Source organism: Dipteris shenzhenensis, chromosome 1, assembly GCF_047967505.1.
Source record: "Dipteris shenzhenensis isolate YYH24624 ecotype China chromosome 1, Dip_SZ_1.0, whole genome shotgun sequence".
Lineage (NCBI taxonomy): Eukaryota > Viridiplantae > Streptophyta > Polypodiopsida > Gleicheniales > Dipteridaceae > Dipteris > Dipteris shenzhenensis.
In genome coordinates, this window is record NC_141596.1 from 47620986 (window position 1) to 47638888 (window position 17903).

Below are 17903 nucleotides of genomic sequence, written 5' to 3' on the forward strand. Positions count from 1 at the left end.
TGACTTAGCAACTCAAGCTTACGATCATTCAGAAGTTTTTTGAAATCCTTCCAAGAGACCACAGAAAAAGCAGGTCCTCTCTCCCATCTGGACCACTGCATGTACCCAGAAGCATCAAGAGCTCTTCCATGTTGATGAAGTATGCGGTCATTCCACACGATAGGATGCCTATCAATCTCGTCCTATGAAGAGTGGGGATTCTCTGAAGATTAATCTTGAATCTGCCCAAGCTTTCAAGATGGCAGCCATAAGAGGGAAGGAAGGCATCCTAAGATGCGCCAAGATAAAGATCCACTTCGTACTGTCCATCCAATCACCACCCGAGGAGGGGGAACAATAGTGTATGAAATGAATGAAAAAATATTTCTAAGACTCCTGTCCTAGCAAAAGCCCTTGACTAAAACCTTGCAAAGGCCGGCCCTACTATGCAAATATGGATCAATGATATTGAGGCCCCCTTTTTGTGTGAGGAGAATCAAGGTCTCCTACGCCACACTAGCTCCGGTATATATAGAACCATCAAGTCCACACCATAAGAAATTCCTTATCGGCCTTTTTAGTTGAGTGATGCATTCCCTAGAGTGGCACCAACAAGAAAAAATAAAGCAAGCTGTGGCCATTAGTACCTTGTTAATAACTACCACTCTAGATATGAGGTTTAGTCTACTAAAAATCCAAAAAGATTTTCTTCTGATACTCTCCAAGACATGATCAAATTATTGCAAAGGTACGAAAACAAATATCTTCAAAAGTTGAGATTAACTCTTTTTCTATAGGCTCTCTATGATAATAACATGCAAAAGTTGCTATCCTTACAACAATAGTCAAGGCCACAGTTATAGAAGATGCTTCTAGTGATGAGCCATCTCCATGATCTGATTCTTCTTTAGCTTTTAGAGATTTGTCGAATGCAGGCTACAAGTTGGGTGAAACAAAAGAGGCTATCTATAAATTGTCCAAAGGCTCACTCATGACAAAGTTGTGGTCAACACCAATTGCAAAGTCTAACGGAGCATCCCAAATGTAGTCTCCTTCATAGCTAACAAGTAAAAGAGTTACAAAATTAAATTTACCAAAACAAAAAGATACCTTGAAAGACACATTCTCCTCTATTATTGGGGGCATAAAGGTTGAGAAGGATAACTTACATCCACTAATATGAAGTAAAGTCCTCTATGCTCTAGGGGTGTGATGATGCCATGTCCAACTACAAGGAGATGAATCCGAAACTAAAAGGCATGTTCCTCCCCTAGTGCCCAAGGAAGGAGACCAAAAAGTGTGACTGGAAAGCAATTCACATGACTGGAAAGCAATTAATCTGACTTTGCACAGTCTTTACCATCCAACTTGTGTTTCTAGATAAAAAGAATATCAATGAGACCCTAGTGACACTTGGATGAAGCTGATTACTCATTAGCTGCCTTCGACGTGGCGATGAGGAACACGGCCACAGCCCAGAGGAAGTAGGCTTACCTAACCTGTTGGTGAAATAGATCTCCTATAGTAGTAGTAGGGAGGGAAGTCCACCACACCTGTGGAAGTGGATGCTCTATAGGTAGGGTTGGGAAGAACAGTGCTAACAAAGGTGGAAGGCACAAACTCTACCTCTCCACAATCAGTTGGAGCGGAGAAAGAGTTCGTTTGAACCAAAAATGGCACCGGAGTCCATAAGATACCCACACCCTTTCCTCCATCAAGAAGAAACACTTGCAATGCGGAATGTGAAGGAGGCTGCTCGAAAGGAGAAACAAGGCCAAGATTATTTATTTATTTTTTGGGGGGCAGCTCTTGATCTATGAGAGAAGGAGCTGATGAAACACCATCTCTGGCCACAACCAAAACAGGGTGAGGAAGAGGGTTAGGAAAACAGAAAGGGCCTCTTGATGTGCCAAAGTTGGTGGAGAAATGCCAACTCTAACCGCAACCCAAGGAGGGAAAGTAGGTATCAGTCATGCAACACTTGCCATAGGAACGCTTTGTCGAGAAGGGTTTGCACCAAAAGGCTTCTTGGGCCTTTTCTTCTTCCTTGGGCAATCTCTAACGAAGTGGTGCCCAAAGATCTTGCAAATTTGTCGTAGTTTTTGCTTGCTTGCAGTCTCAACTCTCTGCCAAAAAAAAGAGCCATTTGGATGTGGGAGCATAATCTGGTCATCGGATAAATGAGGGTGAGTTACAATAATCTAACTTTGGGGACCTCATTAGACCCGAGAGCCTCCACTATGGAAGGGGGTAAACCAGGGAGAAGGGGGATCTCTGTGGCCAAACCAAATGAAGCTACAATCATGGTTAGGTCCATGGTAGACCCGAGGCAGATCGGGGAACTTGATAAATAGTGAATTGACCCGTCTGTCCTCCTCCACTATGTCGAAGCCTAGTAAGAAAGATGAGAGAAAAATCTTCTTGGAACGAAGTGCCAAGGGGCTAGCCTCGAGCATTGTCCTTGCGGGTTTGGGAGAATAAAAACCACATGAGAGCAACCTCACCCCAATAAATGAACATCTGATAGGTGTTGAAACCAGGGCACTACAGCTAAGCTAAGCTAGGAAGCAAGAGCAGCTATGCTAAACTAAGACAAAGCTATGGAGGCAACAAGAGAAAGAAAGACATGATGAAGAACCTAAACTACTCAGTCATAGACTTAAGCACAATTAGGTTACAAGATGGAAGCTTGTACTTATAGAGAGGCTTGAGAGCTTGCTGGATTGCTTTCCATTGATAGAGACTTCACTTATATAGAGTGAAGTACACGAGATACAAAGTCACCCAACTATATGGGATAATAGAAAAGTGCCACATGGCAACAAACACACAAACTACTACAAAACTAGCACTCTAGGTGCCTATAGAAGTGGCAGCTCCTTGATATTCCCAACAAATCCCCTCTCAAGGAAATGCCTCATAATGTCAAGGATAAATCATAGGCTCATGGTCTCTCATGTCAGTTTTTCTGGACAAGGATAAATCCAAGGCTCTATGTCTCTCATGCAGTAGGACATCCTTGGGTAGGTACAAAATATGGGATATACCAAGACTAACTCAAAATATCATAGATACCTATGAGAGGTTCACACTGACAAGAAAATAAGATACCTTTGCATACTCATAATGGTTGCAAAAGGTTTACAGAGTCCTTTTTGGAAACATGATCCGGGCAGGGCACCCTAGAAACAGAATGTAGAAACTAGAAGACATAATCCTTGTCTTCCATAAAAAATGCTTGTGCTTTGGGCACCTCCTCTACCACCATATTTCCTGAATTTTTGTTAGAGAAACGATTCCTTTTAGAGTGACCGTTCTTTCTGCAGATTCCACATGGTTTGATGCGAAAACAATCTTTTTCATTATCATGATTGTTTTTGCCACAATGTTTGCCAACCTGAAAAGTAATTCTTTTGAACTCGGTTGCTAGAGTGAGTTCGCTCTTATTATCGGTCCTTTTGTCCTTCTTCCTTTCCTCTTCCCGCAGTGCACTGATGATGCCCTCAAATTTTGGATCAGGGCCATATTTTAGAGTGGTGACCAAATTGTCATATTCTTCAGGCATGCTTTTGAGAAGTACAGCCATAGCATCATCTTGTGTTACCGGTGACTGGATTGAAGCCAATTGATTCATCAGGCTTCTCATTTTGTTGATGTGAGCATCTAGAGGTGCTCCAGATTTCAGTTCTAACTCAAAAAATCCAATCTTGAGTGACAGCTTTGAATGCTTGTTACTTGCACCAAATAAGTGGTCAAGTATAGCCCAAGATTCAGCAGGGTCTTCAAGATCAGAAATATGATGCAAATAGTTGTCTCCAAGGCCCAATGCAATGATTGAGAATGCCTGCTCAAGATGGTGAGGTTCAAGGGCAACTGACTTTTCTATTGATGAGTAAGAAGATTCTTTTCCTTTTTCAGAGGCAACTGACTTTTCTATTGATGAGGAAGAAGATTCTTTTCCCTTGACCAGACTCCACAGATTATGTTTCATCAAATGGAACTTGATCTTCGTCTGCCAGGTGTGGAATCCTTGGCCATTGAACTTATCAATGACAGTGTGAGTATTCATCTTGATGAATCAAGCTGAAAGATATCACAATCTTGAAGTGACAATCAGCAACAACGAATCAGCAATTTGCAGCTTCTTATAGACACAGACAGTGAAGTAAGAATGGCGGGCTGATTCATGTGAGGATAGTGAGTGGATTCAGCATGACTTGGGGCAGATATCTGGAGCAGAAAGTGACGAGCTGAATGGCGCATATCTGGACAGAGTTTCATGGACAGAATGGCGAGCAGAGGGCAGGGAAATAGTGTGCAGATTTGGGGGAGAGTGTAGGGGTAGCAATCAGCAAGGAATGGCGCGCTGAACTGGAGCAGGATGGCGAGGGAAAACAGGGCAGAATGGCGGGCAGATCAAGATATATATGGCGATGTAATGAAGTGGGAGATCAGGGCAGAATTGACGCAGCATGGCGAGACAAGAAGCAGCAGGAACTGTTGAGAGTTCATGCTCAACATCATGTGATCACGTGTACATAGCACCATCCTGTGATCATATGTGCATAGCACTAACCTTATAGAGTGCTATAAAGGAAAGGGCTAGATCCCCTAACCCTAACCCTAAATGGGTTTGTATATATTCTATCTTTTCAACTAAATCTAATGTACTCTCTAGCTGTGCCCTCTCTCCTCATCTCCACTCTTCTCCTATCCCCTCTTCATATTTTGTCATGGTATCAGAGCTCCCTTGCCTTCCGCTGAGGCATTGCGATCCTTGAGAGTGCGAGAGAGATTGAGAGATTGAGTGTTCCCATCCTTTCATTCCGTTGATGAAAGAGATTTCCGTCCATTTAATTGAGAGAGAGTTTCCGTCCACTTTTCTTTTTGTGTGAGAGAGAGTTCTTTCGATTTAGTGCTTCGAGAGAGAGAAATAGAGATTTTCTGTCTATTCTTCTTCTTCTTCAAGAGAAAGAGAGAGAGAAAGAGCTTAGATAATCATTCCTGTGAGAGAGAGATAGAGGTTCATTTGATAGAGAGAAAGGATTCATTTATGAGTATTGTTCTTCTTCTATCATACTCCGTTTGAGAGATAGAGGTAGTTCTTTTCTTCGATCCACGTGAGAGACTCCAAGCTTCAACAACTTCTATGTCCTTGCAACTGCGCTTGTGGCTCCTACAAGCAACCTCACCGATCCAAGCCAGCCTCTGCTACGACTTCTGCTGCTGCGACTCCTACTGGAACTCCGACGCAACTCCTTTGGAGCCTCGTTTGCTGGAGCCTCTTTGCTAGGCAAGCAATAAAAGCTTCAACGAGCCGTCTCACAGTAGCGCCAACAAGAGCCTTCACTAGCGACACGCATAGGCACAACGTAGTCTCCAATACTTAACGCCACCTCCTAGCCTCTCTTGCAACAAAGCCTCGACCTTGGAGGCTCAATCCTTCAGTGACGTTCCAATACGCACGACGGCTCTCTCCAACACCGGCTATCCCAACGCTTCTCCAAAACGAACCGCTCAGATCCTCCATGCATGCAAACTAGTAGCGACAGCAGAGACTCCACCGACGGAACCTCCAACTGGCTCCTTCAATGACCCGCTCAGCCCCTCAGCTGATCGCCTACGCTCCAGTACGTGCCTTCTACCAGCCAACCACTGCTATAGACAAGGTCTTCTAACACGGTCTCTACACATAACAAAGGTACCAAGCGTCTCCTGCTCCATGAACGACAGACGACTAAAGGCTCCAAGACTTCAGCTCAGCCTCCAGCTCCATTGACCTACACCGACCCAACAACTTCAGTGCACTGCAAGCAACAGTGCGACTAGCAAAGCACCTACGCCAAAGCACCACCGAGCTTTGTTAGTAGCTCCGTTGAAGGCTTCAAGCTCCTCCAAGAGCTCACGGACTGCAAGGCCAACGGGTTATTGACGGCCCTCGTCCATAGACACTTGGCCATATAGAGTTGACACGTGTCTCCTATCGGCCATGTCAGCAAGCTCACCTTATCTGCCTCGTCACTCTAAGTGACACGTCAGCAGTCCCATGAGGTTGCATGTCATCAGCTTGTCAACTGTCACTGACTGCCACGTCACCTCTGCCACGTCAGTAGCCATGTCAGCTGGCCTTGTCAGCTACCACATCATCTGGCCACGTCAACTGTCACATCATTTGGCCACATCATCTGCCACGTTACCTTTGCTGACATCATCTGTCACATCATCAGGGCCACGTGGCACACTGGACCTCTGCAGGCACACAGTGTGCTCCAGAGTCACTGCATGTGACCACTCCTGCCACCTCAGCATAGGGCTCCACTGGCACATCTCTTGCTAGACACAGTGCCACATCATCACTGCATGTGACCCACAGTGACACATCATCATTGAGCACCATTTGCACTCCTTTTGTCCCTCCACCTAGATCAAGTCGTATCTCTTGATCTAGGAAGAATTTGAGGACGCTCCAAAAAGAAAAGTCGCTCATTTTTTTGTGCTCTACGCGCTCGTCACATCATGCGCACATTTCGGTACAAGTTACACTCACATTTGAGCCTCGTCGACAAAACCACTTCCTTCACGTACATTCGCCTCTACATCGACGTATTTGATGTTGATCTTGAGGGAAGGTGTTGAGAGTTCACGCTCAACATCATATGATCACGTGTGCATAGCACCATCATGATTCATGTGATCATATGTGCATAGCACTAATCTTATAGAGTGCTATAAAGGAAAGGGTTAGATCCGCTAATCCTAACCCTTATTTATATATATTCTATCTTTTCAACTAAATCTAGTGTACAGTTAGTCATTTGTGGTGTGCTCTCTAGCTGTGCCCTCTCTCCTAATCTTCACTCTTCTCCTCTCCCCTCTTCATATTTTGTCAAAGGAAGGCCTACTTCATGATGTTGATCTTGAGGGAAGGTGTTGAGAGTTCACGCTCAACATCATGTGATCATGTGTGCATAGCACCATCATGTGATTATATGTGCATAGCACTACGGGTTAGATCCCTTAACCCTAATCCTAAATGGGTTTGTATATATTCTATCTTTTCAACTAAATCTAGTGTACAGTTAGTCATTTGTCGTGAGCTCTCTAGCTGTGTCCTCTCTCCTCATCTCACTCTTCTCCTCTCCCCTCTTCATATTTTGTCAGGAACTATAACTAGCTTGCTCTAATACCACATGTCGAAACCAGGGCACTACAGCTAAGCTAAGCTAGGAAGCAAGAGCAGCTATGCTAAACTAAGACAAAGCTATGGAGGCATAAAGACAAAGAAAGACATGATAAAGAAGCTAAACTACTCAGTCATAGACTCAAGTACAATTAGGTTACAAGATGGAAGCTTGTACTCATAGAGAGGCTTGGGAGCTTGCTGGATTGCTTTCCATTGATAGAGAATTCACTTATATAAAGTGAAGTACAAGATGCAAAGTCACCCAACTATATGGGATAATAGAAAAGTGCCACATGGCAACACACACACAAACTACTATAAAACTAGCACTCTAGGTGCCTATAGAAGAGGGAGTTCTTTGATATTCCCAACAATAGGTGGGGTTGAGGTACGATGACAAGGGATCAAGCATTGAGTCCCCAGGCTGAGTCCTAGACCCATGGATGTGTGCGAAGTGGGTGGTGGAGCTTGAACTCCACATCCTTCTAAAGCTGCAGCACCTGTCTTTTAAAAAAGTGCATATTCTTACAATGGGTGGGAGGGACAAGGATTGGCTAAATGGGTATCCATTTGCCAATCAATGGTGGAAGGCCAACTTAAAGATAGTTAGGATTTGTCTGTAACTTGAGAGAGAAACTAGGATGAAGGTGGAAAGGGGATGTGTAGTCCATTAACAGATGGTGTCCCATGATGGGATTTCAATTGACTCACGGCTTGAGCCAATGGGATCCCTTGATCCCGTTCTCATTGTTGATTTGAAGATGCTAGGCGGCATAACAGATATGGTCCCAAATCCCATCTAGATCATAGTCTGTACTCTTAGATACTAGGATCTGCAGTAGTTAGATCCTTCAACATCAACCATTACAAATCTTCTACATTTGTAAATGACAAGGTTAGATTTCTTGAAATCATTTGGGCAAACAAATTGCTTGTCCTTCACACGACATAGCGGGCATCTACCACAATTGTATCCAATGTGATGCCACTCAGAATCTCCCTTAGAACGTAGAGCGTCAAACTTGGTTACCCTTGTTGAACATGGTGAGGATCCAAGTGGCCGACAGACTAGATGTTCACCTAGCACACAAGGTCATCTATCTCCATAAAGCAATGCTCCAGCAGGACCACATTTGAGGTCATTCAAAGCTTGCTGGGCTAGGTCAAAGTCTATGTGTGTTTTATAGCAACACACTTTCTTGTCTTGAGTCTCTTGATATACCAGGGTTTACAAAGCTCAAACCTCCTTTGCCCAATCCTTATGTAAGGGCTCTCAACCATAAAGCATAGATATAGCTCAAGTCTGCTCATCCAACAAATAATAAAAAATAAATTGAAAACCTATGCATAAGACACAACCAACATGGTGTTTGCAGGCTGCAACCAGCATGGTGTTATTTCAACCATTGTGCACTATTTGCTTGCAAAATGATCTCTCTCTCTCTCTCTCTCTCTCTCTCTCTCTCTCTCTCATGTGCGCGCGGCATGGTAGCATGGCTCATAAATGAGCATAGTCTTTCAGTACAGGAATCCCCTATGGATTAGGAAAGCAGTGTGTTACAACTAGAGATCATACATACAATTGCGTGGCTCAGTCAAGGGATTCAATATGCCTTGTCTTTGCCAGAAGATGGCTGTAGCCATCTTTATTGCCTTGCAATCTAGGCAGCCAAGTCCAGCCTGGCAATGGAAGGGAAGTTTTGATCTGTTTGTTGGCCTCCTTGGTAGGCATCTAACTTGATATTATTGTTTACAGCCTACAAGGGCTGGTCTCCACAGCACCCTACTGGATATCTGTTTTTTTGTATCTGATTTTTTCCTAAGATTAATATATTGGCTCTTTTTCGCCCCCAAAAGGTGACAACTGCCCATGAATTTGATAAAAAAGGTATCGATCCATGATGATGGTATTGCTTCATTTGATTTTATTAACTAGCGAACTATTCCTTTGCAGATCCCAAATTTCTGATTTTGTAAGTGCCATACCAATGCACTCTGAATCACGGGCTAATCTTTTGAAAAAACAAGTACCATGATAGGTGACTGGCTTTAAATAGCCTCACAGGTTTTTGACCTTGTCAAGAAAAGTTCTGTTCACCTCATCATCCATAATTGATAACTGCCACATTTCAAAATTACGATGAGTCTTTTTTTTGGGAATCCACATGGTATGAAGGTCTAGAAAATTCTGCTATAGATTCTTTTGAGTGAGTATCATAGCATAATAAGACAAGAGGTCCCATTACTTTTATAGCTTTTTTAAAGGCTTACATTTTTTTCATATCCTCATGTGCAAATACTGAAATGTAGTTACTGTATATCTTTAAGGATGGCTGCATAATTATTTTTGGGTGGAAGTGCACATACAGGTTTGGCCTCTGTTAGGAGTACTTTCTTGTAATGTAGGACAGATAATTCTAGGAGAGTTTGCTTTCTGATGCCACTGCACATAGAATCGTACAATAGTAAATAGAACCTTACAATAGATGTGTGAGGCATATTACAGCAACCAAGTGGGTGATTTTTTATAGCATTTTATGAGCTTGCATAAAGCTTCTGCTGAGGTTCGCTCTGATAGGGCTTGCCTAGTGGGTTATTTGCGTCCAAATGGTATAATGATATTTCGTTTATATGCTCTGATGCATCATGTGTAAGCCGCATGTTGGTTTTGCATCTCTTGCATAAAAGTATTCAAAAGTGAAGTTTTAGTCAGAGAGACTTACTACATTCTCGTTAATGATGGTATACATGCTGCAGGATGGTCGTGTGAATACGTTTTATTCTACTCCATCTATATACACTGATGCAAAATTTGCAGCAAATGAAACATGGCCTTTGAAGCTCAATGACTTTTTCCCGTAAGTTTACCAAAAGAATTTGAGGTGTGTTTGTGGATTTTCCATTTTCATTATCCTGGTATGTATCCTTATGCCTTCAGAGCAAAATGTCACGCTTCAGGTATGCAGACTGTCCACATTGTTATTGGACAGGATACTTCACCAGTCGGCCAGCTCTAAAGAGTTATGTGCGAATGATGAGCAGCTATTATTTGGTGAGTTCTCTTACTTATTTTTGTGAGGACTTGAATATTTACATGCTGAGTTGGAGGCACTATTATCAAGGGCCCACATAATCCTTCATGTTTAAAAAATCATTCCTTGGGTAGACTGCCAGACAGCTAGAAGTTCTAGTGGGCAGAAAGGCATCTGGGCCAAATACAGACTCTCTGGGGGAAGCGATGGCTACAGCTCAACATCATGATGCTGTCAGTGGGACAGAGAAACAACACACAGCCAATGATTATGCAAAACGTCTTGCTATTGGGGCTGCTGAGGTAAAATATTTTATTTGATTGTATTTATAGGCCTTTGGAATTGTAAAATTTGAATTGAAATTCAACAAAAGCAGTGTTTCAAAAGTAAATCTTCTCCTTTAATTCCACAAACATTCCTTTAAAAGCCCTGCTGACAGTGTTTCTAGGAAGCACTATTTCCATCCTTGAAAATTTTCTGGTCAAGTGCATAGACTAAAATTTAGTGTAACACTAGCATAGAGCAGCTCTTGACATCATGGGTGTGGGTCATGTTTCATTTAATTTCCAAGTCGTAAATCTCAATATCTCTAGGGTGTGTGGTTTATGGTAAGAGCATAAAAGGAATTTTCTCTCAATTAGTGCAGTCTAAATGCCCATTAAGCTTCATAATGGTAAGTGTAAAATCGAGGACCCTTCCAAGGACTTTGCAGAGGTTTCCATAGGCACAAGTGCAAACCTCCTTTATTCTGCAACATATTTAATTTCTGTCACATCTAATAGTGCACTGTCTTCCAAGATTCGATCATATGTGTTCTCGCAGTTTGGCATATATGGACACATGTGCCAAGCCAAAGGTTGTTCAATTGGTAGAGTTGTTAACTCAGCTGCTTACGTTTTAGTTTCTCCACATTTAAGAATAAAACTAAATGATGGGGAAGTCAAATTCATTTTCATGGGTGTAGCGCTGAAAGCAGGGGCTAGCTTTGAAATCCCATAGTTTTAAAAATTATCATTGGCCAAGATGTTGTGTTCAAAGAAAGTGAGAGCATGCAGTCAACTGGGTACATGACATGACACTCCGCTTGACATAGAGCTTAATGTCTGCCAGATATTTCGTCGCATGCATTTTTTTGGGATATAGCTAAAGCAAGGGCTAGCTTTGAAATCCCACAACTTAGAAGAGTCAGCCACGATGTTGTGCGCGAAGAGAGAGAGCAAGCATCCAAGTGGTTACATGAGCATGGCACTCCACTTGACATAGAGCTTGATGTTTTGCTAGATATTCAGCCATGTGCATTTTCATGGGATAGCTTGAAAGAAAGGGCTCCTTTTTTTTTCTCAAAAATATAACTTCATTAAGTATGAATGAAGACCGCAAGGGCAAGCTCTAATGCGGGAGTACATCATGCCATGCATGAGAAAAAACCAGCTCAAAACGAGCTAACAAAAATCCAAGGTGGAGGCTGAAAGTGCCACCTCAACTCTGAAAAAGAATCACAGAAGAAAGGAGATCCTCTCCAAACTCTGAAAAAAGTACCTCTCTTGGCAGTGGCTACTCTGGAGCATCCCCGCATGCTCTTCAGATGGCCACCAATGTGTGTATTGTATTAGTCCACATGCTGGCCATAGATTGGAAAGGGTGAACTTGGGGACCCTCCATCGCCTCCGTACATCTGGCCCTCCAAATATGCCAAGCTGCAATGCTAGCAAGAATCTCCCATGATGTGTCCATCGAGGCATGAGTAGCTCTGAAAGGAGTGAAGGGAACATCTTGGAGAGAACAAGACTCCACAGAGTGTCGTCGTATAACGAAGGTTGCGTCTGAGTCATGTCCGTTGAAAAGCACATGAGGGCTAGTAAGAGATAACCATGCCACTGATCCCCAAGTCAGGAAGAAGGGTGCTCTATGAAATATGCTAAAAATCCTAGCAACACACTTCCAAATCATCCTCACCTATCCGCACTCCCCGAGGCAATGCTGAACTGACTCAATTGCTGCGTGGCATCGAGGACAAGTAGGGTCAGCCTTGAACCTGGATCTCCACGGGTTTTATTGCTATCCCTTTATGCATAAAAAGCCAAAAGAAGAGAGTGATCTTTCTATTCCTTAAGGATTTCGAGAGCTTCCTCCAAAAGTTTTTCTTCACCTCTGCAGAATCTAAAAACTATCCCAATGAGGAGCTCTGGAGGGCCTCCAAACTCTACTGCTAAGTTGAAATCTCCTAGCATTTCTGACTATGTAATGAAAGAAGGGGATGCTCTTCTCTCAGTGCCCTTTATCAATCCACTCCCACTCCCCTGGGTCCCACTGCTTACCCGACTTGGAATAATCCGTGACATCCAATTTGTGTTCTTGAATCATGATAATATCAATGGGCCCCCCAGTAACACCTGGATGAAGTTGGTTACGAATCAGCTGCCTACTGTGGCAATGGCGGTGAGGTACACCTAGGAGGCCCTAAATGTTCCTATTGACAATCCTCATGGGCGAGAGGAAGATGCTGGATGAAAAACCCTACCCGACCTGGTAGCGATGGAGATATCCCTCTCCTGGAAAAAATTCTTCCTATCACGAGGAGGGAAGTCAACTAGGGAAAGCACTCCCACATCTGCAAAAGGGAAAGCTCTATCCATGGTGATCTGAACAAGGTGCTTCCCAAGGGTAGAGGGTACAAACTTCTCCTCTAACTCAAACTCTGCCATGTCTGCCAGAATTGCAAAAGAATTCTTGAATGATGCTTCTGGCGCGCAAGTGTGTGGAGGATCCTTGCGGATAATGGAGTAGAAGCGATAATCCCCATGCCTCTGTCAAGAGGTGAAGAAGTAGGAGCAAAAGAGAAAGGGGACTGTTGATGGAGCTCGGCCATAAAGTAGCATTAGCATGTAGTAAGGCATAGGCTTTAGCAACGGCTTGCTTCATAGAAGAAAGCTCCTTCACATGAGCATTTGAAGGAATAGGAACACCCTCATCAGCACAAGGAACTAGGACAAGAATATCTCCTGCCTGTAAGGGAGGATCTGTGGCACCATCAGTAGCCTTGTGAGGCGGAATTGGCTCAACAACTCTGACTGGCACCCAACGAGGAAAGCACATTGAGGTGCATTATCACTATGTGCGGGAGAAGGTTTTACTAGGTCTTATTGATCTAGTTTATGTCAGCACAAAGGATTAGGTAGCTGACATATTCACGAAGGCATTGGGCGTCCAGAAGCTGCGCAAGTTCAGAGACCTGCTTGGTGTGTAGGAATTGGGATTGAGCTCAAGGGGGAGTGTTGAGATATCGAGCTCCACTGATGATATGCCAGGGTGACCGTTGTGCATTTATGTCACCGACTTGTTAGCTGCAGATGCGGTTGGTACACCGCCCATGAATAATCTGGAACAAAACGTGCTGAAGGTCTCGTTCGTGCTGTAAAAGAAGGTCTAGGGAGAGAGGGTGTAGCGGACGGTCTTGGGCGAGAGGTGGAAGGTCTAGCAGCGCGAGATGTGGTAGGATGTGCGGTAGATCTTGAAGTAGGTCCAACCGAGGTGATGCTATGAGGCGCTACACCCGTGGACCTTTTAGGCATTTTCTTTTTTCTCTTCCTTGGGCAATCTCTAGCAAAGTGCCCACGGGTTTTGCAAATCCTACACTGATTTTGTCTCCTAGTGATCTCACCTCTCTGCCCGAAGAATAAGCCATCCGAACATTGGAGCATGATGTGGTCATCTGTGATGTTAGGGTCGGGGACAATGACCCTAACACGTGGTACCCCGTCCGACCTGGCAGCCTTTGTTGCCGAAGAAGGCATCTCCGGGAAGGGGGGGGATGTCGGTGACCATCCCGAAAGCGGCTCAAATGGAATATAAGAGTCGATGGTACACCTGAGGGAGGTCGGGGAATTTGAGGAAGAGTGAAATCGTCCGGCTATCCTCCTCCACAAGGTCGAAGCCCAACAAGAAGGGCATCAAGAAAATCCTCCTGGAGCTCAGAGCTAAGGGACTAGACTGAAGCACTGTAGCTACTGCGTCCGGGGAGTAAAAAACAACCTGGAAGAAACCTCAACCAAGCGGACGAACATTTGTGAGGTGCCTTGCTAGGTCTCCAGGTAAAGCGGATAGTATCCAATCCCTGGCCTGTAACTTGGAGGGGTGGGACCCATGGATGTGAGCAAAGAGTGATGTCAAACTCTCTTGCTCTGTATCTTTTCTGAATTGCTGCAACTCATCTTTTGAGAATGTAACGGTTTTCATGGCCAGTGGAAGCGGGCGAGGATTGGCTGAAGGCTGAGCCATTGTCGATCGAGATGGGAAGGCCGACTCGAACACAATAAAGCTCCCTCCACTCTATATGCTGCTTGAGCGAGTAAGGGAAAGGGAGGGTAAGGCTAAAGAGATGAAGGGAGGGAGGAAGGGGCAGGGGTGAAAAGAAAGGGAGAGGGCGAAGAAGAGAATGAGGAGGAAGGAGGGGCTGAGGGGAAGAGGAGAAGGCAGCCGGGAGAAGAAGGAGAAGAATCCGGGGGAAGGGAAGGAGGAGGAACCAGCCGGGGGCGGCAGGAAGAGGGAGAGGTGTGGAGAGGCTGCCGGGGGGCGGAGAGGCGGAAAAGCAGGCGGGGGGGGGGAGTTTGCTGGCGATGGTGGCAGGAGGGCTGCCAGCAGAGGTGGGGGAAGGGAGGGGCCAGGGGGAGGGTAGACAGGGTAGGGAGGAAGGGGAGGGTAGACGGGTTAGGGGGGAGATGGAGGGGACAGTTGGGGGTAGGAGAGGGGGAGGAGAGGCTGCAAGGGGGGAGAGGAGGAGGAGAGGGTAGGGGCTGAGAGGGAGGAGGGGAGGGGGGGGGGGGGTGGGCGCTTGCTGAGAGGGAGGGGGAGGGGCTGGCAGAGGAGGAGAGAGGGCAGCTAGAGGGGGAGGCAGCTCAGAAACGGCTGCTTTGAAAGTTCCCATAGATTGCTAAATCCACCTTGTGAAGGAACATGGGCAACCATGTCACTTCAGGTACCCTAGGTACTCTCACTTACTCTGAGTACTTTAATCATTCCATTGAGAGGGAATTGAAAGATGGAATGACCTTGCAGGATCTTGTAGGTTTGGACAACATCGTTTCACTTCTGGTTTTATCACCAAATTTTTTCCTTTTCTTTTTGTTGGGAGGTAAGGGGACATTTAGTGTGTGAGCTAACACTTGTAGTTTCATTTGTAATTCAGCTGAGCTGCTCATTGTGAAATGCAAGATTTTCACGCTTTCTTACTTAAACTTGCGCTTGTCTCCTTTCAATCATCTAATTCCTCTTCATGGAATGGATCAAATGAATACATGTTGGTTGTTTTCTGCAAAATTGGACTTCGGCTGGTATTTTTGCTCTGTATCTTTTATCAATTAGTGTGCTTTAGTTTATGGTCAGTCAATGAGCTTGATGAATTGCTTGCTAGCCTTGAAGCTGGAGATTTCTACCGCATAAAGTGGATTGTGGGTTTCTAGAGCCCTTAAGAATGCCAAATTTATAAGGTAAGGATGGAGTTTGGTTCAAAATATCCTTTGTTAAGAGCACACGATTACATGATTGCAATAACTTCCTCTTCCTTAACAGTACAATGATTTGGTTGGTCTTCAAATGTACATAATGACTATATCTTGTTTCTTTTGCTAAACTCAAAATTTTACACAATTGCAAGGGCCACAGAGACCTAGCCTATCTTCTAGCTTCATTCGTGTCCTTGTTTTAGCACCTAATTAATGAATAAGAGAAAAAAAAGTCATAATCGAGTTTGTATCTCTTGTACTGTTTTCCAGATCTCCAGATATTTTAGGCACAATCTGATTTGTTCTGATTTATTTTCTAACATAATTGTAGGTTTTCATGAGCTTTTGGTAGTGTTGCAAATTTTGAGCTTTTCTAATTCACCATTTTTGGACATTTTAGGCAGAGACTGTGATGAATTTTGCTTTTGGCTGTTTGGTTGAAACTACCAAAAGCAGCAGATGTGATAATACAAGTACAGTTTTCGAGCAGGTATGTGTAATAGGCATCCTGCCTTCTATGAGACTAGGGATATTTTTTCTTTTTGAACAAGCATTTGGACCTAATGAGAAGTGGTTGTGATGGACCTCACTGCGCTGTATGACAATAAGGAAAGAACTGTGACGTTTCTTGGCATATTATGGAAAAATAGTGAAAAGTAGACAAGTGGAGGGAGGTATTCAGGATGAAACCTTTAGTCCTAAGCAATTTCTTCGAATAAGTTGGGAACTATTATGCATGTGATATGACCTGAGCAACCGAAAAATAATACATTACAAGGACTGAGAGGGACTGAACATGGGGCCTGGGAAAAGGGAGGGAAGCAAGAACATGGAATGAGGTTGTTTTGACTGAAGCACATCCAGGAAAGGGGGCAGGGGGGCTGTGTCCTCAAGTCCATGACTTGCCCTCCTTTTGTCTTGCATGCGAGATGGAACCTCTTTCTCCGTCTTGAATTGGCTTCATATTGTTTCTTTCCTCCTGCATCACCCTGCCTGTGTGTCGAATCTTCCTCTGAATCAATAGCTACCCCCTTTCTCCTGCTTGCTATAGAGAATTTTCTTCTTCCTTCCAAGACTGCACCCCCTCTTTCCTCCACTTCTTCCCCTATTAGCTCCCCCTCAGGACAAACCGCTCTTTGTGTATAGATTTCTCTTAGTACATCTATCCCCTCTCTTCCTAGTCCCCAGCTAGCTGCATAGTCCATCTCTGTTGCCTCTGCATGATCTCCACCCCCTCCTTTTTTTGGCCCCAGCTGGCTGCAAGCTCTATCCCTGCCATCTCTCTTGTTGCCTCCACATTCTCTCTGCCACCTACTTGCACATCTCTGCCCCCTCCTCCCTGTGCCCCCTTGCTGCCTGTACCCCCCCCCATTATTTTGGCACCTCCCTCTCATCACCCATGCATCCCTTTTTGTTCTTCCTTTTCCTTTCCTCCCACCCTGTGCCCTTCACCTCCTCCTCTCTGCCTTGCCCTGCTCCAGTTCCACCGTTGATGCTTTCCTCTTTTCCTTGTACCCCTAGTTACCTACTTCTTGATTGCTTTCTTTAGGAAAATCTGATCAAGCATTTACTGATGCTGTAGCACACATTCGTTCTCTTTTATTCCATTGGGGTTGAGAGTTTAGAGAAGATTCAATGGATGTTGGTTATTTATTGTGTAGATAATTCTTTGGCATCCAGTGGTGAAGGAGGACTGTATTTCTTCGAGTTTGGAGGGGTTCTCCCTTTTTCTCGGAGGTTGCTACCGGATTGAGATTGTTGGAGAAGTGAAAGGAAAGCATGAAGCTAAACACAAAATGAGAGAATGCATTAGAATGAAGAAGGGTGAGGTCCATATGTAGGCACCTCTACACGAGCCACCAAGCTCCACAATCATCTCCTCAATCAGCTCCTAGAATCTCTCAATCATCCTATGTGGCATCTACCACCACCTAACAGTGCTTATGGGCACCTAATTGTGCCTCTAGCACACACACATAGAACCTAAGGTGTGCCTGGGGCATACACCTTGAGATATCCCATCAAACCCCCCCTCAAGGGAATGCCTCAGGCTATGTCAAGGATACATCTAGTCTCATAGTTTCTCATGCCATCTCATGGTGCTATGGCTAGGATCTCATGCTAGCAAGGGTTCCCAAGGGTGTGAAGTAAACAAAGGGATACATAAGACCTTCCAATGGTTATCTCCCCTGCATGTACATGCACACA

The 17903-nt window shown here is 44.4% G+C and overlaps 1 protein-coding gene across 1 annotated transcript in view; it reads left to right on the forward strand.

Annotated features, from left to right (window-relative positions):
* Nucleotides 1–17903, forward strand: part of LOC147905951 (alpha-mannosidase-like) — a 263387-nt gene that overhangs the window by 34999 nt on the left and 210485 nt on the right. The window contains exons 9-12 of the mRNA XM_087375828.1: nt 9920–10020; nt 10121–10214; nt 10329–10496; nt 16096–16185. Coding sequence (XP_087231954.1) covers nt 9920–10020; nt 10121–10214; nt 10329–10496; nt 16096–16185 — 453 coding nt within the window. The remainder of the gene's footprint in view (nt 1–9919; nt 10021–10120; nt 10215–10328; nt 10497–16095; nt 16186–17903) is intronic.